General features: G+C 33.9%; 1 protein-coding gene and 1 pseudogene across 1 annotated transcript; one reads left to right on the forward strand and one right to left on the reverse strand.

The window, feature by feature from the left end:
• Nucleotides 1-12: 12 nt before the first annotated feature.
• LOC121234433 lies at nt 13-822 on the reverse strand (annotated as a pseudogene).
• A 9661-nt stretch (nt 823-10483) lies between these two features.
• On the forward strand, nt 10484-19468 carry LOC121234431 (cyclin-dependent kinase F-4-like). Its single transcript, XM_041130365.1, has 19 exons — nt 10484-10639; nt 11772-12029; nt 12119-12170; nt 12269-12854; nt 12934-13012; nt 13219-13287; nt 13373-13462; nt 13558-13696; nt 13908-14010; nt 14127-14179; nt 14276-14342; nt 14628-14736; nt 15328-15393; nt 15930-15998; nt 16116-16179; nt 16280-16396; nt 18080-18111; nt 18565-18643; nt 19012-19468. Exons 4-19 carry the CDS (start codon nt 12847-12849, stop codon nt 19227-19229), a joined length of 1362 nt encoding a protein of 453 aa, XP_040986299.1. The 5' UTR covers nt 10484-10639; nt 11772-12029; nt 12119-12170; nt 12269-12846; the 3' UTR covers nt 19230-19468.
• Nucleotides 19469-22132: the final 2664 nt, after the last annotated feature.

Below are 22132 nucleotides of genomic sequence, written 5' to 3' on the forward strand. Positions count from 1 at the left end.
TTGGGTGGCAAACCTTGGTTCTGTAGATCTTCTAGCACTTTAGATAGGTGTTGGAAGTGGGGCTCAGGCTGGCATTTGATATTTGTCTGCAAAAAGTCAGCTTTGATTTATGTATCTACAGATTCAAAGCACATCAAATTTACTTCATGGTTTGAATGAAGATAATAATAATGATGATGACAGGAAGAAGAGGAGGGGGGAAGTGTAAATTAAGGGGAGAGAGAGAGATACATACTCTAGTTTTTCCCAGATCTACCCCAAAGTGCCTGCCAAAAAACAGGCCAGTTCTTTCGAGCCTCATTCCAACCCAAGAGTGAACCTTCCCTCATTGGATCTCAACTAGAGGATACAATCCCATAACTCACCCCTAAAAGAGCAGACCCAAAGAAGAATGACACAAGGCACATCAATCTTGAGTCCAACTTTCAGATAGTAAAAGAATGGGAAGAGTAAAAGCCCTATGAACAGTGATATCCCTACTGAGAAACCCATCCTTCTGATCATTCTGTTGGTCACTACCTCTGGTATTACCCCTTGATCTTTCTCTTCCTCTTCTTGTCCCTTTCCGTCGTTGTCTTTCTTCGGCTTCTTGGCCTTCTTGGTTTTCCTTGGAGATGGTCCAAAGCCTCGGGGACCTCTCAAGGTTGAAAACAGTAATGTAGGCTGAGATAAGTATGGTTTTGGTATAGTTTTGTTTCAGAAATTGGGAATTGCGTCTTCACATATCTTTCCAAACAGTAGCTGTTCATGGGGAGGGTGCAAAAATTTCGATCAATCTGCAAGCCAACTTGTATAAGAACTCATGGTTGAGAAATCCTATGCCAAAGAGGTTTTTGTTTTGAATGGGGCTATTATGCTGCTTCACTCTTACCGTTGGGCTTACCGCCCAGCGTTATTTTGTTCTTTTTATATTTTTTTAATATATTTAAATACTTTTAAAAAAATAAAAAAATACAGTAATACATTTAAAATTATTTCCTTAATTACTAAGTTAAAAAAAAAAAAAAAAAAGTGCAAGCGGTCAACTTGGGCGGTAAGAGTGGGGGCGGCAGACTATCATTTTCCTTTTGATTTACCAAAAGGAATGAGATTTAACAGATTATCATATTCTTGCCTACAAACTGATTCCATCTAAAGTAGAAAATTTATGTATCTTATGTATCTTATGCATCCAATGATACAATTAGGAAGACCTTATTTCCATTTACCAGTTGAGAGAGAGAGAGCTTGTGAGATGATATTGGATTGGCCGGGGGAGTTAAAGAAAGCTTGAATGGCGATGAAGTTGTCCTTTTAATCCCAGCCATTCGCTCTCTCTCTCACACATCTCTTTTGAAATTACGCAAGTACTCCAGTAATGTAGTAGAAATATCTATCAATTCATTCAATAAATTGGTTAGTCGTTAAGCATGTAATTAATTTAATAATTAAGTAATAATGTAAAGTAAATAAATTGCATTATACCAACATTAGTATCGAAGAGAAACCGTTTAAAGAACTCTTTAAAGGTAAAATCCTACGGGGTAGCCAAATTCAGAAAAGTCAATTTTATTATTTGAAAATCAATTACAAGTAAACTCAATTACAAAATTTTTGTCAATTAACACTCTTATTTGACCAAACAAATGACTCATTTATCTTCTACCGCAGTAGCAACCAGAACCTTTGACGATCTTCAAACATTGACTTTTCTCTTGAAACTCCAGTGGCTGAAACTCAATCAATCAATTCTCCAACATGGAGTACGATCACACTCTTTGAGAGTAACAATATGAAAATTTTTCAAGGAATTTTCTCACCAAAATATGTACTGGAAAGTGTTCTAGAAAATATATAGATTTGAATCTTTACAGATTCTAAGCAGTAGGATCCCTTAAATAAACAATCTGAAAGCAGTTTTAGTTTCAGTAGGAATCTGCTGACAGAGCGAGTCTGTAGCTAAAACGTCTCCTGACGGAATGCTGACATCTCGAGATAAATCTTATATGCAGTAACAGATTTCAGTTTAACATCTTCTCTAGATAAGTGCAAATTCATTGGAACTCAATTTTCACACTTATGACTTATCTAAATAATCTCTAATACCTCCTAAATAAACTTAATATTGTTATAAATAAAGTCAATAAATAATTTACATTTATTCAAAATTACCAACTTAATGATAGGATAAACTCTATCATTTTAAACACATAATCCTATTCAAACTTATCAACTTAGTCACCTAATCCTAAACAAATTTTTACATATACAATCTCCCACTTTAGCGGATTGGTGACAAAGCCTGATATAATATAAATATGTTAAAAGCACAAACAACAAACCAAGAAACCGAGTAGAAATTTCAAGCAAATAATCAAGAAAAAATACTAACATAGAACAGTGACTAAGATTAGTACTATCAAAATTTACAAGATTTAAAATCCAAATCAAAGTCTAATTATGTTCTAGTCCAACAGAATTATGTCCATAATTTAGTTTTCCCTCTTAATATTATAATTAGTTCTCTCCCTCAATATTAAACTATCACAAGCATACCAAAAAAATCATTCAACTCCCCATTAATAACATACTTACTCAAACTCCCCCATAATTTCACAAAAAAAAAAAAAAAAAATCAATTTGCTTCTCTGCTCCTATAATATCTCCCAATTTTTGTCACTAATCTTATAAGACTCATAATATAATAAATACCACTTATGTAAGCCGAGATGAAGACATTAAGAAAGACATAATGAACAACTCTCATGTGTATCATCTTTTCATGGATTAAATGCAGTTAATGTATAAGCATGAATGCAAGTAAAATTATTACAAAATGAATGAAGTAGTTTGGTTGAGACATAAAAACAAACACTTGGTGGACACTAGTTTAAAACCGAAATGTATAATCACATAACCCATCAAAAATCATCATTAATACACGCATAATATAAATCCATGTAATCATATGTGTAAATGTCTACTCAGCCCAACCAAAATCCAAGACCCAACTTCACATAACTAAAATCAACAATTCAATCTCCATTAATATATGCTGAACCCTAGACTTTATGAAGGAGAGAGATTTGATTGAGATAGAAACATTACTATGATGAAGGGATGTAGATTAGAAGTATTAGTTCTAGGTCTTAATCATGAGAAGCACGTAATTGATAAGGGGATGCTTCGTGCGTGTAGGACTCAAGATAAGGGACGAAGGTCCTGTGAGTGTGTTATCACAAGAAAAGGAGAACTAATATCCAGAAAGAGGGTTGGGCAAGTCTTTGTGGCTTAAATCCCTTAAGTCACTTAAGTGACAAAAAGCTGTATATATGCACTCTGCCTTACTGTCCCACTTGGACTTATCCCATTAAAACAAAAATATCTCCCAGACGTCTAATTCAACATCATACATGCCCAACATTGATCCAACCTCAAAAATAAAAATATTAAATATATTTTATATTTTCATCACTTTATTGATTTTATATAAAAAATAAATAAAACTTAAATAAAATAAAATAAAAAAATAATCTTTTTCTTATATATATATATATATATATATATATATATATATATATATATAGACAATGAGGCTAGTAACATGCTTTGATGCATCTCAGTTCATAGTGTCACTAAAAAAAAAAAAATCAATAGAGTACACCATATTAATTGCAACAATCACCATGTATGTTCATACCTCATAAGATCATCAATGTCAAAGTTCATGTAAGTGTATGAGTGAGTAAACTTATATAGAAAAGTAATTCTTTATTTCTTTTTCTCTTCAATATATTTTTGATGATATTATTTATGAGTATTTTTTTCTTATAGATACTCTCAAGAGATTGTCACTCACCTCAAAAGTCAAACTTTATGTTAGGGTCTAGATACATGAGTATCTTCTACAAACACTAGTTTGCACAAGCCCCATTTTTTATTTCCATTTTTGTTACTCATATTTTTCTACAATGATTTGAGTAATGATTCTTTTTATAAGGACTTAAAGGATATATTCGTGTAATGTTTGTCTGTTTTCGCAATGATTCAACATCGATTTTTTCTATATGGATCAACCATTTGTGTTTGGTAAGGGGAGATCCCTTTATTATTGCACTAGGTTTAACTAATATTAGTCAATTCAAGATATGAACTCCATTTGTAGTGAGCATCTCAATAATAAATATGGAACTTAATTATAATGAACATATATATAAGTTCCTCACAGTGCTTATAAATGAACTTTATCAAGATGACCCATAGGGTTAATATACACAAAACAAACTACACAAAGTAGAGAGATGCATAAGTTCAAAAATTTATTTTGTGAGAAGACGTGTTCAAAATTTTGACATATCAAGCATGCACTTCCTAAAAAAAATTAGAAACAAACTAGATAAATTTTATATTATTTTTCTTATTTAAAAACTGAAAACAAAAACATAAATTAAAAACAAAAAAATGAAATGTATGTCCTAGACTAATAAAATAAAATGCAAGGAATGTAAGAACATGCAAATGGTCCTATCAATTAATGTGACATGACATTTTTTTTTACCACTCACTTTGCTTTAAATTTTGGCCTATTTTTTTCATCAACACCATTTCGTATGATCTTTTCTTTGTTATGAAGACAAAATTCTGCTAGTTCACCAAGCTTTAGACTTATGAAGGTGATTTGTTAACTCAACTCATCAGCTTAATTTTTTAGAATCTTTCCCTTCATTTTTAACTTTCTTTCACCTCCATTTTTCTTCACTTTAATCAAGTTAAAACAATATGATCTTATATGGCCAGAAACATCACAATGATGCTAAGTAGGAATAAAATTACTTTCAAACTTAGCTTGGTTGAGCGTTTTTGTCATTGATCTATCATATGAGACTCTTCCAACATAAGTTTTAGACACGGTCTTCTTTGAAACTTCCTCATCTTGACTGACTTTAACAAAAATGATATCTTTTAATAAAGTGACAGCGGATGACGAGGTTTTAAGTTCCATACCTTGAAAAATCATGTACCCTAAACCCATGCGATCACAATTGGATTTTTGAAAGCTTAACATCTCATCTAATTTCTGAGTTGCAATTTTTTTGTTTGCACTCTTGAAATTTTTTTAATTCTCTTTTTAGTATAGCCTTTTGATAATTTAACCTTGATACTTCAACAACAGAAATTTTCAGCGCTTCAGTAAGGTTATTCTTTTCATTCTCCACAACTGTGAGTTTATTATACAGCTTCTTGTTGAGTTTTTTCAGGTTGACCTCTTCTTCACATAAATCACCATAAGCTTCATGTATACTCATCTCATGATCAGCATCAACAAGAGCTACATTCGAGTCACTGTCGTCATACTCACTTTCAGATTTTGTTAGCACAATTTTAGAAAAATCATTAACAACAGTAGAAAAAGTCACAAAAGAATTTTCATCATGAAATGATGAACTTGAAGTATTAGATTTTGAACTATAACTAAGTGTGACATTCAGTGTTTTTCCTTTATTTTTCTTAAAATTTGGACATTCAATTCTTATGTGACTATAACCTGAGCATTCATAATACTTCACTTTATCATTTTGCTCAGTTCTATCTTTGTTCCATTTTTCAGAATTACTATTTTTAGCAGAAAATTCATTACCTCTTTTACTTTCCATTTGTTTTCTTATTAAATATGAATTTCCTAAATTTTCTAGCAATAAGTGTTATGTTCTCATTATTTAAATTTCTTTATTAGAAAAATATTCACAATCTTCTTCCATAATTTTGAAAGCAATGGATTTATCTTTTCTTGTTTGAATAAAAGAAGATTCATAGGTTTGTAGAGAACCTATTAGTTCTTCAATCTTGATTGCATTCAAGTCCTTACTTTCCTCGATAGCAGTCACCTTGGGCAAAATCTTTTAGGTAGAAATCTTAGGATCTTCTTCACAACTCTTGAATCTTCCACCTTCTCGCCTAGATTGAACATGGAATTCACAATATCGTAAGTTTCGCATAAAAATCATTAAAATTTTCATCTTTCAGCATCTTAATATCTTCAAATTTTGATGTTAACAATTGTAATTTTGAGGTTTTCACAATTTTTATTTCCTCATGTGTAACCTCCAAGATGCCTCATGCTTCTTTAGCAATCTCGCAGATAGAGATTCTTTTAAGTTCTTCCGTAGATACAGTCATAAAGATAACATTAAGTCCATTGCTATTCTAATTAGAGTTGGTAATCTTATCTCTTGTTTAAGTATCAATAGTTGTCTTGAGTTTAGTCCATCATCGCTCAACTGCATACTGTACACATTCATCGAAAGATTTGAGGAAATCTCTCACACAAACTTTCCAATAAGCATAGTTTCTCCATCAAAGTGTGGCAGGACATATAACGACATGGTCAACAGGGGAACATATCACACTCAAATGAGTAAACCAGTTACAGTGAAAATATCTACCAATTCATTCAATAAATTGGTTAGTCGTCAAACATGCAATTAATTTAATAATTAAGCAATAACGTAAAATAAATAAATTACATAACACCAAAATTAGTATCAAAGGAAAATCCTTTAAAAAACTCTTTAAATGTAAAACCCTACGGGACAGCCAAACTCATAAAAGTTAATTTTATTATTTGAAAATCAATTATAAATATTTTGTCAATTTACACTCTTACTTGACTAAAAAAATAACTCATTTGTCTTTTACCGCAGTGGTAGCAAGAACGTCTGACGATTTTCAAACATTGATTTTTCTCTTGGAACTCCAGTGGCTGAAACTTAATCAATCAATTCTCCAACATGGAGCATGATCACATTCTTTGAGATAAACAATATGAAAATTCTTCAAGAAATTTTCTTACCAAAATATGCACTAAAAAGTGATATAGAAAATATCTAAATTTGAATATCTACAAATCCTAAGTAGTAAGATCCCTTAAATAAACAATCTGAAAGCAGTTTTAGTTTCAGTAGGACTCTGCTGACGGGGTGAATCTGTCGCAAAAACGTCTACTAACGGAATTCTGAGTCGCTGACATCTCGCGATAAATCTTCTCTGCAATAACAAATTTCAATTCAACCTTTTTTCTGGATAATTGCAGATTTTTTGGGACTCGATTTTCACACTTATGACTTATCTAAACAACCTCTAATACCTCATAGATAAACTTAATATTGTTATAGATAAAGTCAATATATAATTTATATTCGTCCAAAATTACCAAGTTAATGATAGGATAAAATCTATCATTTTAGTCACCTAATCATATTCAAACTTATTAACTTAGTCACCTAATCCTAACCAAACTTTTACTTCTACATCTTTGTTTCCTGTGCTCTTGACTTGAGATTTCTAAAAAAAGAAATAATGAAAAGAGAAATAGGAGCTCAACGACAGATATGTCAGGGTCGATTCTTTAACAAAGTGCTCTTAATTATATTTGCATGAGACAAGATGTTAGGAAGCAATTAAAAAGAAATATTCTTTTTCATAATCCAATTTAGTATTTTTACACCCCACACTACTCTATGTGGCAGACCGAGTTAGTAACAAAAAAAAAATGGGCTCTTCTCTCTCACCTAGTGCCCTTTCGCCCGAACTTCACCTCTCCTACCCTCTTCGTGCATGCTCTTCTCCTCTTTTCGTGTAGTGCAAGCACTGCCCTATGTTCCTCTCTAACCGAGTTAGTCATTTCTCTCAAATATTTTAGGGCAAAATTCGTGCTCCTCTTTTCTTCTTTAGTTCATCTATTCTTTTGTTTATGATTCTAGGGCAAAAAAATCTCTTCATTTTCTGTGATTTAGGCAAATACAGACATTTGGGAAGTCTAGCACACATCCCTTGTTCAATATGGAAGTCTTCTTTTTGAAAGATAGAAGTGAGGAAAGGAAGATTTTAGGGCAAACATAAGCACAGTTCTGCATCTTGTGAGGAAGGATAATTGTTGTTCTGGTTTCTCTTTCTAGTAAGATTTATTGTTCTAAAGATACTAGGAGTTAAACTCAGTAGCAAATTTAAGTAACAAATTACAGCTCTTACTAGCCATAAACCCATTGTTTTGAGATTGATTTAAAAAAGAAGAAAAGAAAGCAATGGCGTATTTGTTTTCCAAAATTGTCTACAAAAACTTAGGGCTTGTTTGAAAATAGATCTCATCCTAAAATTTTCATCACATCTCATCCCATCCCGTTTCATTTCCAAACATAATTCAAATACAAACATTTTCAAACTAATTATTATAAATTTTTTAAATTAATCATTATAACTTTATCAAACTTTCAAACAAAAAATAAAAAATAATTCAACTTTTTCAAATCTCCAAACAAAAATAATATTAGAAAACTATATTTTAATAATATTTTAACTTTTTAACATTTTTTATCTAATTTTTTCTCTCTTATTTTCCAAAATCTATAAAATACTCAACTCAAACTATTTCACTACTATTCACAAACTATCTTACTACCATTCACAAAATTCTCATCTTATTTTACTCCACAAACGAGCCTTAAAGACCCCTAAATTGGTGCTCCTCACTGAACGGTTGCTTTGTTCTCCTAAGCCTATAGAAAAATCATTAATAAAGATCGAGAATGTGAAGCACACATACACGCAATGTAAGGGGAGTGCAAGCTGGTCTGATCATTTTGCTATGATTCTTCTTACTGTGATTCATCTGATAATGTTGTTGTGACGAAGAGGAAGAAGTTTGCGCCAACAGGGAGAGAAGAATAAGAAAACTTCACCAATATGTAGTAGTGCGAGTAGGGAGAGACGAAGAGGTAGAAATTTTGAGCTGGTAATGGGTTGTTTGCACCTTGCGGGAAGAAGCTGGGGGAAGACTAAAATGCAGGTTTCGATTGGTAAGGAAAAAAAAAGCCACGTCAGGTGTGGGATGTTAGATGAACGATAGATGATGTTAAACTCTTTGAAAAATACGAAGAAGGACATTAAGCACACAAAATAATCTTACCTTTGACTTTGTGTTACATGTAGATTATCAAGTGAGAATTGCTATCACCCCAAACATATTTTATAAATAGTAGTGTTATTTGAAAGTCTTTATACTAGACACCATCACATAACATAATTTGATTTGTAAGTTTATCTTTCAAATCAAATCTAAACTTACAAATCAAATCATGTCACATAGATGATATGTGATGTAAAAACTTTTAAATAGAATTATTTTTTTACAAAATAATCATAAATTGATATTCTCTTATATGATACGTTATATCTATTTTATAATAAAAATAATTTTACAATCTAACGTACCATTTTAAGTCACATTAATTTATAGATTTTTTTTATATGATTTCTTTGTGATTAAAAAAATATTTATCTTATCTAATATACTTTACACACCTACATACTTTGCATGCCTTTGACCCTTATCAAACTTCTAAACTAAGTCAGACATAATTTATTTAAAATAATGCTTTATTTTATCTGAATTCTTGGTATTTTCAGTCACGTAAGTAACATTTTTGTTTATTTAATAGAAAAGCCTCCCTGAAAAAAAATGCCAAATTAAAAAGTAATAGAAATTTGGACAATCCGCATGCGTGACACCTAATACCGCAGTTGGACTCCGGGGCCGCCACCTGCGTGAGTGCTAATCCAAACACCTCAAGCGGTCGGCAGTCGGCACTTACCCAATTTAAATTCTTTCTTTATTTTTTTCACCAATACTATTTCTGTCCTAATCTAATAATTTAACCTTCTTTTCTGATCTGTTTAAGTAATTTAATTAAAATCCGATAAGGATTGGAAGGTATACGATGCCAACCACCCACCAACCGACCGACCGAATCTAAATCACCATTGCTTTATTTTATACATTTTTAATTGAAAAGATAATATTTACAGTTTTAAAATTTTTTAATAATAAAATTTAATTTATAAAATTTAAATTTTACTTTTTTAAAAATTAATTTATGTCATATAAATAATTAATGCTTTAAAATAGCAGTATTATTTTTATTTGCTCAAATAAGTATTAATTAAAAGACTTAGATCCGGTTTGTATTTATAATTCATCTCAACTCATTTCAACTTATCTCATTACTATTTATTACTATTTATTAACTTTAACTCATAAATTTCACTACTATTTACAACCCATTTCACTACTATTCATAATCTATTTTAACTCATTTTCGAATCTAAATGATACCTAATCTTTTAGAATTGAATTGAGTTGAGTTGAGTTGAGTATGATAAAATATTGTTAGAATATTATTTTTTAATATTATTATTATTTTGATATTTAAAAAAATTAAATTATTTATTATATTTTATATTAAAATTTAAAAAATTATAATAATGAATTGAGATGAGTTTATTTACCGGACCAAACTTAAAATACAAGAATTACCCCTTTTTAATTACAATTGTGAATTTGTGATTAAATAAATAAAGAAACAGAATGAGGTTTGGAAAGGTGGGTGACCAACAAGCGGAACATCCTGACCGTTGGAGGAAAGAGAGAAAAATAAATCTGACCGTATAAGGAAGGGTGATATATATATCTTGGTGGGCAGGAGGGATGGAAGCAAGGAAGGCGCATATCAGATTTTTGGGGTAAAGAGAGAGAGAGAGACACGGAAGCTCTGGATTCAAATTCTTCTCCTCCCTGGCGACGGTGCTTCTGCCGCTTGGCTTTCAGGTGCGTTGTGGTCGGATCGAATCATATCTGATGTATTTGGTTGATTTTAATTTGGGGGGGGGGGGGGGTGGGGGAATAGGGAGTTCGATTTGGGGTTATAGTTTCTTTGGGTTGTTCCGAATTCTTATTCTTGTATTGTGTTTTATTTGTTTGCTTTGTTGGTAAGTTCCGAATTGGGTTTAATCGATAGAAATTTGTGCGAATTAAATTGAGAGTTTGGGGTTTTGTGGCCTTTTGTTTGTGTGGCTGAAACGGATAGCTTTCCGTTGTTACACCTTTAATTTCACAAATTTAGATATTTCGTGGTTTTCACGGCTGAGGGTTATGATTTCCTTGCGGAATTTTATCAAGGATTTTGGATTTGTTTCGGATCTGGATATAGGGTTTATTCACTTGATTTTAACTTGCTGGTAATCGAGATTTTTTTTTATAAGTAGGTAATTGAGATTTTTACCGCGATTGATAGTTTGAATATCTTTATTGCTTGTATAAAGAAATCGTCAGTACATTTTTATTTTTGTCGTTATACCATTAGCTGCGATTGCTAATTTGATATGCATGATGTTTATCAATTTTTCTCTCTCGTGGGTTAAGAACCTTGAGGGATGTGCTTCATTTTTTTAGCATTTCGTATTTTGGACTTATTTTCCACATTTGGTTGTATTTCCTTAATATTTTGTTTGTATCTGTAGTCATCTTGTGGTAATCTTATTTTCTTGTCCATGTTTAAGCCCTTGCTTAATCTTTTGAAGAATTTCACTTGTGGTTTTCTGTTAAATTTGTGTTTGAAGTATTTGTTTTAATCCTTTATTATTGCACTGTGTTAGATCCCCGGTATTTTTTTTTTCTTTCACGTGCCATGTTCAGAATATTTTTCGATGGGTCAGTTGTAAGAGTGAACAACAGATAAACTATCTTTACTTTAAAAAGCATGATGGTGGATTAACTTGTTCGGTACATACTGTAGCTTTGAACAAATAAATATACTTCTCACCTGAATATGTGACTAGTTTAGGTTTAGAACCTGCTCTCCCGTATCTTCTGAGAGACTGTTCGCCTGCTGATATTAATTAGGTTAATACTTTCTGGATGATTATTTGCGCTGAGCTTGAATGCTGCAATTTTTTTCCAGGTTCTGCCAGGCTCGGGTTCAAAGGGCTTTATTATCTTTCCTAAGATATGGAGCAAGTGTGCTTCTGGTCAAAATGCTACCAGTTTAGGGTGTTCTCATTCCAGGAAGTGCTTGACTGGAGGTTTTTTGTCGTTGGAGATTTTCTTCTGGTTTCCTTTGTTAATTGCACTTAGTGGTCTACTCGTAAATGATCATTTCAGAAGGCGTAATGCAAGTATTTTCGGAGATAGATGTTGGACCTTTAGTGCAATTGTATAAGTAAGATCTCTCTCTCTCTCTCTCTCTCTCTCTCTCTCTCTCCTGGCCGAGTTCTTGATCTACTTTCTAATAAATAATTTTGTTTCTAGTGCATTTCTGATACAACATCCAGTCAAAAGTTTTGGGAAAACATCTTCCGGGGTATGGCATTTTGTCAGTTATCTTTCTGTGATTACATTTATTTATTTATACTCTTAAGACATTTTACTGTTTCTAACTGTGTTCCTCTATTTAAACAGGGCTGAACTCTGCCTATAACACTTTGGAGGTTGCTTACCATAGTTGACATTTAGATAAGCATTTCTGTTGACTCTGTGCAGACTGCTTAGTTCTTAGTTGTTTCATTGTTGCTCCAAATGGGTACCATTTCGTGTGAAAAGATCCAAGTTATTTGAAGATTCTGCTAAAAAGTATACATAGTATAGATGAGTTAGCTATTGTTAAGTTCTGAACCCTTGGGTAACCCTGTCTTGAGCTAGGGGATCCTTTCTGTTCGCTAGATCAATCATTTCCTGTCAGTTCTTTGATTGGTTTCAATATGATATCTGGTACTCATCCTATCTTACTCTCCATCCCGTGTTACTGCCTTGAAGCCGTGGGTTCATTAGTAAATAAGTCTGCAGCTCATCCATCAAAAGATTTCTGGTCTTGCCCTAGTGGATGCTATTGCTGAAGATTAATGCTGGATTCGGCTGGACCAGCAAGGCAATTGTTAATGTCATATGGAAATTTTCTACTGAAGACAACTACTATTTTATCTTTTGCGAGTTCTTATAGTTTTCCCGAATAAAGAAAGAGCTGCTTTTGTTCCAAAAAAATGGAGAGGTGAGTTATTCTATTGTGCGGCTTGCTTTATTGTGTTTGTTTATTCTTGTTCTTGTCATAGTTTATTGGTCTATTCTAGGTTCAACCTAATCAAGGAAGTTGGTGATGGAACATTTGGATGTGTCTGGAGAGCTATTAATAAGCAGACTGGTGAAGTTGTAAGTTTTATTTAAGTTCTATTGCCTCTAGAATTGACCTCTACAGTTTTGAGTATTTATTTAAAGTCACTTCTGTTTGTAATACATTCTTCATTTTAAGAGGAGTTTTTTTTTTTTTTTTTAATTTTTAATTCACCTTTACGAACTTGAGTATTCTTGTCTTTAATGCACTTCTGTCTCTAATACAAATTCTTCGATTTTAACAGGTTGCAATTAAAAAAATGAAGAAAATGTATTATTCATGGGAGGAGTGTGTAAATCTGAGAGAAGTGAAGGTAATATGATCTGCCATTTCTGAATTTTCAATTTCTGGCGTTGCTATATATTGTAAATAACTTAAAAGATTTCTTCTTATGACAGTCATTACGGAAAATGAATCATCCAAATATTGTGAAGCTTAAGGAAGTCATTAGAGAAAATGACATATTGTACTTCGTGTTTGAGTACATGGTAGGTGGCATTTCTTTTGTCCTTGGCAATTGATTGCTATAAAAGCTAGCGTTATAATTAATTATTTTTATTTTTAAATAACATTTTTGTTTCAGGAATGCAACCTATACCAACTCATGAAGGGCAGGGAAAAGCTTTTCTCTGAAGCTGAAGTCAGAAATTGGTGTTTTCAAGTTTTTCAAGCTCTTGCTTACATCCATCAGCGTGGATATTTTCATCGTGACCTTAAGCCAGGTAATTGACAATCTTGGTGGAACTTTACTGATTAAAGAGAAACCAAAGTGCTTTATGAATTTTCCGAGGACAAAGATATACTGTTAGATTTATGTAAAAGAATCATGTCTTGTACAATAACTGTAGAGAGCCTGCTGATTTATGTCAACGGGTATGCTGCTAGTTTCTTCTTGTTGTAGTTTACAACTAATACCTGCAAACCACTTTACAGAGAATTTGTTGGTTACAAAGGACAAAATCAAGATTGCTGATTTTGGTCTTGCTCGTGAAATTAACTCGCAACCACCATATACTGAGTATGTCTCGACGCGCTGGTACGTGTTTTCCTTTTTTTCTTGTCACTCTTCTCTCTTATTTGTGAACCTCTGCATGTATTATTGGAGTTGAATTTGTACTTTGTTATAGGCTTCTAACATGTGACCATTGCCAGGTATCGAGCCCCTGAAGTACTGCTTCAGTCATACCTGTATAGTTCTAAAGTTGGTAAGTGTTTGGTTGGAAGAACTTGTTAACTTTTATGGTTGCCTGCAGTTCTATTAATATGGTACTTATGAATTGTTGTATCTCTCTGACATCTAGATATGTGGGCAATGGGTGCTATAATGGCTGAGTTGTTCACTCTCCGTCCTCTTTTCCCGGGTATTAGGTACATGTATTTCTTTTCTGAATATTGAGTACCTTTTTCATCTTTTGCTTATTGCATGAGGAGAGACTTGCTTGGCAGCATATGAGAATTTCATATGCAGTTTTTCTCCCTTTTCTTCGTTGTTCTCTTTTCTATATGCCTATTTTATCCTCTCCTTTTTCTCATCCGTTGGAAATTTGTTAAAACTATGTTACTTTGAGGATCTGGTTTTAAATTTGATACTTATTTAGGTGGGGATCTGCTAATTGGATGGTCCATAATTGGTGCTTATCTGTATTCTTGCAGTGAAGCCGATGAGATATACAAAATATGCAGTGTTATAGGCAGTCCAACCAAGGATACATGGGCTGATGGACTTCATCTGGCAAGAGACATCAACTACCAGTTCCCCCAGGCAAGTTTTGTTTTTTTGTTTAGTTGCATATATTTTATTTGCATGCGCTGTAGGAGGTACTTGACTCTTGAAAATTTTCTGTGGGCATGCTTTAAACTCTGAAAAGATTTTGCATTTATCAACTGTGATATATTTTGAGTGCTTTTCCTGTATACTTGGGCTATACCTATTTGTATCAATAAAGTCCTTGTTTACTGATCAACAAAAAAAATTTGAGGGCTTTGGGCTTGGTCTTGCTAGCCTTTTAAAAGAAAAAAAAAATTATGGTTTGAATGGAAGAAGTAAATGGAGAGAAGCTTTACCTACTCTTGAGGATAATGGTTTTTGTCACTCTGCCTTTATTACTTCATGGATTGTAAAAATGTGTGAAAAATGCTTGATCTTTTCATGTCTTAACTAGGTGACAAAAAGTCATTCCATTATTCCCTTTCAATATGAGCAGTTTCATCTGATGTTAATTATTCCACAAAGTGCATGGTTTTTGAGTTTGTAATCTATGCAGTCCATTCTTTGCTTACCATGCTAACAGCTAATTGGTGATACTTCAAAAAGTGAACTTTTTTACTGACATTTGTAATTCTGACATTGCAGTTTGCTGCTGTCCATCTCTCTGTATTGATCCCATCTGCAAGCAATGATGCTATCAGCCTTATTACAGTAGGTGCCGCCATGTAAAAAGCAATTTTTTTTTTTTTGATAAGTAATAATATTATATATATATATCAATAGGTGTAACCAAGTACACTGGACGTATACAAGAAAAACACCTAGCCCATACAAGAAAGCCCCTAATGACCCAAAAGCCCATGAAAACCTACCCAAAATACACCAAGCCCGAATTGGAAAACTATCGATACACCTCCCCGACCCCATCCCCTACATCCCACTACGGGAACATCTTCACGAAGCCCTCCCTTTAGCCTCCCTCGACTTGAGCTAGCTCCCTTAGTATCGTAGTTGATTGCCCAAGAAAGATTTTTTAACTCCCTGCTTTCTTTCTTTTCAGCCAATACTGTGTATTTCTTTCTTTCTTGGCCACTATTTTAAGATGATTGTATTTTTTATTGTTAAAAATAGGGAATTTAAGAAATTGTATTCTGCTTCTGTTATTATAGTTCTACAGAGGTTGCAATCTATACTTAAACCTTCTTTTTTCTTTTGTCTCACTTTTTCTTTCTCTTAATAAACATTAGTCACTTTGTTCCTGGGATCCCTTCAAGAGGCCAACAGCTGCTGAGGCCCTTCAGCATCCTTTCTTCCAGGTATTGGCTCATCTTTGTGAATCTGTCTGGTGATATTTACTTTGAATTTGAGTGTGATATGTTAAGTAATGTTGTTATTCCATGAATTCTAACGCCTAACTCCTTTTGATATGGCAGAGTTGCTTTTATGTTCCACCATACCTTCGATCTAGGGAAGCTGTTGTTAGAACACCTCCTTCGGGTTTGTCTACTACTTGGACTGCCATTAGTTCAATGTTTGATGGTTTTTGGATTGCTTTACCTATAATATGCAGGATCCTTATTCGGTTTCCTTGTTGCAGTTGGAACAAGGGGAGCATTTGAGCAACAATCTGCTAGGAGACGATCTGGGCCTGTACCTAGCTCAAAGCTGACCAGCAATTATCCTTTTCCAAAGTTAAATGCTTCTTTAAGCACAGGTGGTTACTTACATAGTTTTGCATTTAAATCATCTTTCTTTGACTTTGTTGCCTGATCTGTCGTATGATGTTCAGGGGATAGTTGTGTTTCATAAGATGAGGTTATGAGAAAAAATAGTCTGCTTTTAACTTAACAAAAATTTTCATTTAACTAAAGAATAAAACTTCTACAAGCGACATGCAGAAAAAAAGACATAAGTTGTACATATCAGAATGGTGCCCTAGTGGGTTAGGGTAAATTTTATTTATGAATGCATGACTAGACAATTCGTGAAATGCTACGTGAAGACTTGACATTAATTTGCAAGGAATTCGTATGTCTTTGCCAGAGTCTGACTTTGAACATATGTATGTTTGGATGTAAGAATTTGTTGAGTTCTTTCTGAAGGTTTTTTACTTTTCAAAAAAGTTTTTTGGGAAACTTTTAGAGATGGTGTTTTTTTTTTTTTTTTTAGGTTTTGTGAAAGTGATGTGACCCACTGAAAATATTTTTGGATTGAGAAAGTTCTGCAGATATGTTTTTATTGGGATTGGAAAAGGGGACAGGAAAAGTTTGTGAGTTTTCTTTTTCAAGTTTTGGTTTTATTTTTTATAGAAATTGAGGTTAGATGTTTTGATAAAAAAAAATATTGTTGAAATTATTTTGGTGAATAAGTGTGTGGATTTAGATTGAAAAAATGTTCAGAGATTTTTTCGAAGACACTGTTTCTAACCATAATCATAATGAGCTACATATAAGACTTTGAGTCTTCTTTTGCTTCAATACTTAATGACATGGTGTGCTTGTATAGCTTTTAATCTGATGCAAATATTATAGCAAGATAGCTTCTGAGGACTCAAATGCATTACTGTTTAGTCTTTTTAGAGCACCGTGTTAAGGATTGAAATTGTAATGCTTTGAACATGGTACAAAAGGGTGGTGGTCGGGATCCTTGGGAGGTAGAAGTTCTTGCGGATTGTAATGATTCACAGAGGCTTCAGTTATAACCTTGACTAATTCTTTTGGAGTATAAGCCCAGATGAGGCATGGGCTTCCCTTGGGTCATCACAAAAATTGTCTTGTTTGTCAATCAATCAATGTCGGAAGGCTTTTGGTGTATACCTGTATGTGTCAAGTGAGCCTAACTTGCCATGCTCCCAAGAACCACTGTTTATACAGTGATCATTAGGGCTGGGCTCCGACTCCGACGGAGTCGGAGTGCTCGTTTCCGACCTCCTACTCCGACAAGAGTCGGAGCCAAATTGGAGCTCCGACTCCGAATTGGAGTCGGAGTCCGACTCCGATCGGAGGTCGGAGCTCCGACCTCCTATCGGAGCTCCGACATAAGATCGGAGCTCGACGTGGCGCTCGAGCGGAACTCTTTCAGAGAGGTTCGTTCGACTTCCGCTCGACATGTCGATCGAGCCAATGTTCAATACAACGGAGCGGAAGTCGGACGGAGTCGGAATTTTCGGAATTTTGCACACCCCTAGTGATCATATGTGATTTGTATAATGCAAATTTTATGTTTTATTTTTATCTGTCATTTTTTAAATTTGTTTGGATATAGTTTGAGGAGAACAAATAAGTTTTCATTACGTGTTGAATTATGAGTTTTTTTTTTTTTTAAATAACATATGGTGTGCAAAGCAAGGTGCCAAATAAAGTGCCATATTCTCATGCTATCCTAAATGGTGTTACAGGTGTGCAGCGCAAGCTGGATTTGGTTAATCAGGTAGGTGCTTGAAGTCTTTTGTTTAACATTGTAGATTGTGTGTTTGCAAAATATGTTAGTTTTTTTTTACTGGGAACATTAGTTTTTTTTTTACTGGAACATTATTTTTGCTTAAATGTCTTTTTGATGAATTTTTGAACTTTTATGTTTCACGTGAAATTTACTTACAAAAAAAAAATTCACATGAAATTTGATTGCATGCAATTTTTTCTAAACCATTTTTCTTGGAAGTTAAATTGTACTGTGATGATTAAGATTTGTGGGTACTGCCAAAGACAATTGTGCTTCCCCCGGCCCCTTCAAATATTTTTTCATGTTTCAAATAAATTTCTTGAGGTTCATGAAGGATAAACATGACTATGCATTTCAGATTTTGCATCTTTTTTTTTTTGGTAAAAAGAATGGCTAGTTACACCCTGTTTCTTTTCTTTGCTTTTGTTTTTTGGGGTGAAGGATGGAAGTAAAGATGATAAATATCTGAAGAGCTCTATAGAACAGCCAAGATATCGGCCGCCAGGAAGGAATATTCCAAGTAAGTTTCTCGTCTCTTATTTTCCTTTGTTAAAATACATTCTTTGTTTCTTTCTTCCATCTTCCGCCTGTTAATAATTTATATATAATTTGAAGTTAGAAGTACTAGACCATGTTTTGGGTTATCTTTATCTGACAAGAAAATATAGCTCCGATTTTATTATTGTTGTTTTTTTTATGTTGAGTAAATATAGTCCTAACTTATTAGATACTGCAAAGCAGATTACTGCTCTAAATTTGTTGTAAAGGAGGGGATGAGATATGGTGCTTTGTTTCTGTTGCTTGTTTTAAATGTATTTTTTAACGGAACATGTTATATCGAATATGATTTTTACAACTAACTTAGAGTACACACTGTTTGTTGATAAGACTCCATGAACAAGATGATGACTGCACGGGAAGTCTTGGATTCAACTGAGAAGTTGGCAAACATGAGTCTTGGTCCACAAAGGCAGTATGTGGGGAAGCCACGACCACCTCCCATGAAGGCTGGAGTCCAATGGTTTTCTGGATCAGGTGATATGTTTCTGAAGCCTGCTAAAGATCAGTTTCAGCCTCCAACATATACGAGAAAAGTTGCTCTCTGATGGATTATTCCATTATATATATATATATATATATATATATATATATGCATAATGTGCTGTTTGTTTGTTGTGGTCGAGACTGTCTTTTATTATATTTAAAATATAAAGAAAACCTATGAAGCTGTGTTTTTGTTTGAAATATTGGTCCTTCGATAGATATGCTGTGTGTTGGAAAGAATGTTTGTTAAACTGGTGTTGCTTCTTTTGATGATTGATCTTTTCTAATGCGTGTTTATTTACAAGGAAATGCGTTTTCCGAGTAGCTGACTTGGACATTTTTTCCTGATCAATAGTGTTAAATATAAGTTCAGGACGGACGGGGGATTAATTTAGAATTTATAATGAAAGAAGCGTTGCGTGGCACTCGAGCAAAGGCATCTCACCTGTTTGCATCCTTGTGAAAGCTTATCTTTAATTTGGATAAAAGATTACAAAAACATCAAATTAAGAGCAGCAGAAAAATTAAGATGGAAATAGGTTTTGGTGATCAAAATTGTTGGCAGCCGAGATTCATCACTTCCTTCTTTTAAGAGTCATTGCTTCGAATTATTCAAAACACCAGAAGTCGTCGAGGGCACGATCAAACTAGTCCCGAGTAGTGCAGAACAGAGCAGAAACAAATAATATCTGGGGATGGTCAGATTGAACTTATTTTGTTTTTGTGACAACCCTGAAACGAAGTTTCTACTTCGGTTGGTTCAGGATCATCTTTCGACAAGTAGGTCAGGTACCCAGGTAAGTCCCGTGTTAAGCCGAGGTAGGCGTTGAGGGCAGTTAGTGGTACAAACCCGAGGGCCGAGAGTGGTCTTCTTTGAACTCAAGTAGTAGTCAATCATCTTCTAGCTTTGGAATGCCTTCCGAATCATGACCAAATATATTACTGTATGAAGCCTCTGATGATGCTTCTGAGTTTTCTTCAGAATTATCTCTTGTAGACTTCGACAGTTGTTGTTCCAGCAATTTCAATAAATCTTTTTTCCCGAGTCCTCTTTGAAGATAATTGACACTCTGCGCCATAATCAGCCGCCCCTAGAGACAGCTGGACGTCACAGAGTGGACCGAATCCTAATTTGTCGTCTTATGCCCAAAGCAGCCGCCTACAAAGACAGCTGGAGGACAGAATGATGACACCCCTGTGCCCCGTGCCTAAACAGTTCCCACTGTGCATTCACGGGTTTTACTTTAATGATTGTAAACAGGAACTCCTTGTGTTATAAAAGGAGAACCTCATTGCTGAGATAGTCAGAGCTCATTTTAGAACTCACTCGAGAGAAACCCTTAATCCTCTCAACCTTGTTCTAGACTCTCCCTATCTACCCAATACTTGTAAGTGCAAATCTGCACTACCAACTGCTGCCTTGTAATTACTTTAAGCTTGTTTATTTTAATAAAGCTTATATGTTTATTACAATTGATTTTGCATCTGCATACATGCATATGGACGGTCTAACCGCCTATTTATTTTGTGCTTGCATAATTTAATTATTGTGCAATATATCTTCCATCCTTCTTCTCTTTCTCTGATCTTCTGCTGATCTTCCTCCCCTTCCTTCTCTTCTTCTTCGGTCAGGCTCCGCCCTTTCCTTCTTCTCGCTGTCTTGATTTCTGCTTCACCTTTCAAAATCTCGGAAACTGTTTCCAGAGATCCTGAGAAGGACAAGATTCTCAAAGAAACTAAAAAAGTTATTTCTCAAAATAACTTTGTGAATCTTGCTCTTCATACGATCGGACAACAGTTGGATCGGATTGAAGAAAAGGTTGAAAAACCTGATCCTATTCCTTTGGTTTCAAATACAGATCAACCAAAGAAAATAATTGAAAAACCTTTGATTATCTTACCTGAAAGTCGAACCAAAATTGATTTCAAAATCCCGACTTTAGATAAGATTGATCAAATGCTCAAAGATCTGAAGAAAGAACTTCCTTCTACTAGTGCTTTGTCTAACAAAGAAATAGAAGAAGAAGTTTTAATGGAATCCACAGACGAGTCTTCTGACGAACACTCCTCTGAAGAAAAGGATCTTGATTTACTTGAAAACAATTTTCAAGATTCTAATTTAAAACCTGAAATTGCCAGATTTTCTTCAAAAGGACCTCAACCAATGAGTCTGACGAAGAACTGGTATTCCAGGCCTACTCCCCTGATTTACAGTTTGAAGAAAAAGTTTTTCAAAGCCAATCTTCTTACTCTGCTGACAAAGTTTACGAGTGGAATATTGATGGTTTCTCTGAACAAGAGATCATGAATACCATGAGTAAAATGTCATTGATTTCAAATGCTTATGTCAACAACAATATTAGACAGCCTGATATTGTTAAGATTTTAACACAAGGTTTTTCCGGTGTTTTAAGAAACTGGTGGGATAAACACCTAACCAGAGATGCTAAGGAATCCATTCAGAACGCTGTCAAGTGTAATGATGAAGGATTTCCTATTTTTGATGAATCCATTGGCTCTGCTCAGCCTGATGGAGTTAATACTTTGATTTATACAATTTTAAAGCATTTCATTGGTACTCCGTCTGATATAACCAGTCGTATCAGCGACCAGTTAAACAATCTTAGATGTCATCAGATGTCTGATTACAGATAGTACCAAGATGTTTTTATTTCAAAGGTAATGCTTCGTGACGACAGTCAAAAGCCTTACTGGAAGGAGAAATATATTGATGGTTTACCTCGCTTATTTGCTTATAAAGTGAAGGATGAACTTACTGTTGCTGGGTCTCTGAATTACGACGCATACACTTATGGTGATATATGCGCAGTAATAAAGAAACTTGGTATTAGTATGTGTAATGATCAAAGAATGCTCCGAGAGCAGATGAGAAATAGCAAGAAAGCCAAATACGAAATGGGAACATTTTGTGAACAATTTGGACTTCCTGCTATAGCTCCCTCTA

Source organism: Juglans microcarpa x Juglans regia, chromosome 6D (assembly GCF_004785595.1).
Source record: "Juglans microcarpa x Juglans regia isolate MS1-56 chromosome 6D, Jm3101_v1.0, whole genome shotgun sequence".
NCBI classification, from domain to species: Eukaryota; Viridiplantae; Streptophyta; class Magnoliopsida; order Fagales; family Juglandaceae; genus Juglans; species Juglans microcarpa x Juglans regia.

Excerpts from the sequence above, each read along its gene's own strand:
- LOC121234431 (XM_041130365.1), top strand. Across the intron at positions 14,737-15,327 it reads TCAACTACCAGTTCCCCCAG|TTTGCTGCTGTCCATCTCTC; the intron begins GCAAGTTTTGTT and ends CTGACATTGCAG. Across the intron at positions 16,397-18,079 it reads AAATGCTTCTTTAAGCACAG|GTGTGCAGCGCAAGCTGGAT; the intron begins GTGGTTACTTAC and ends ATGGTGTTACAG.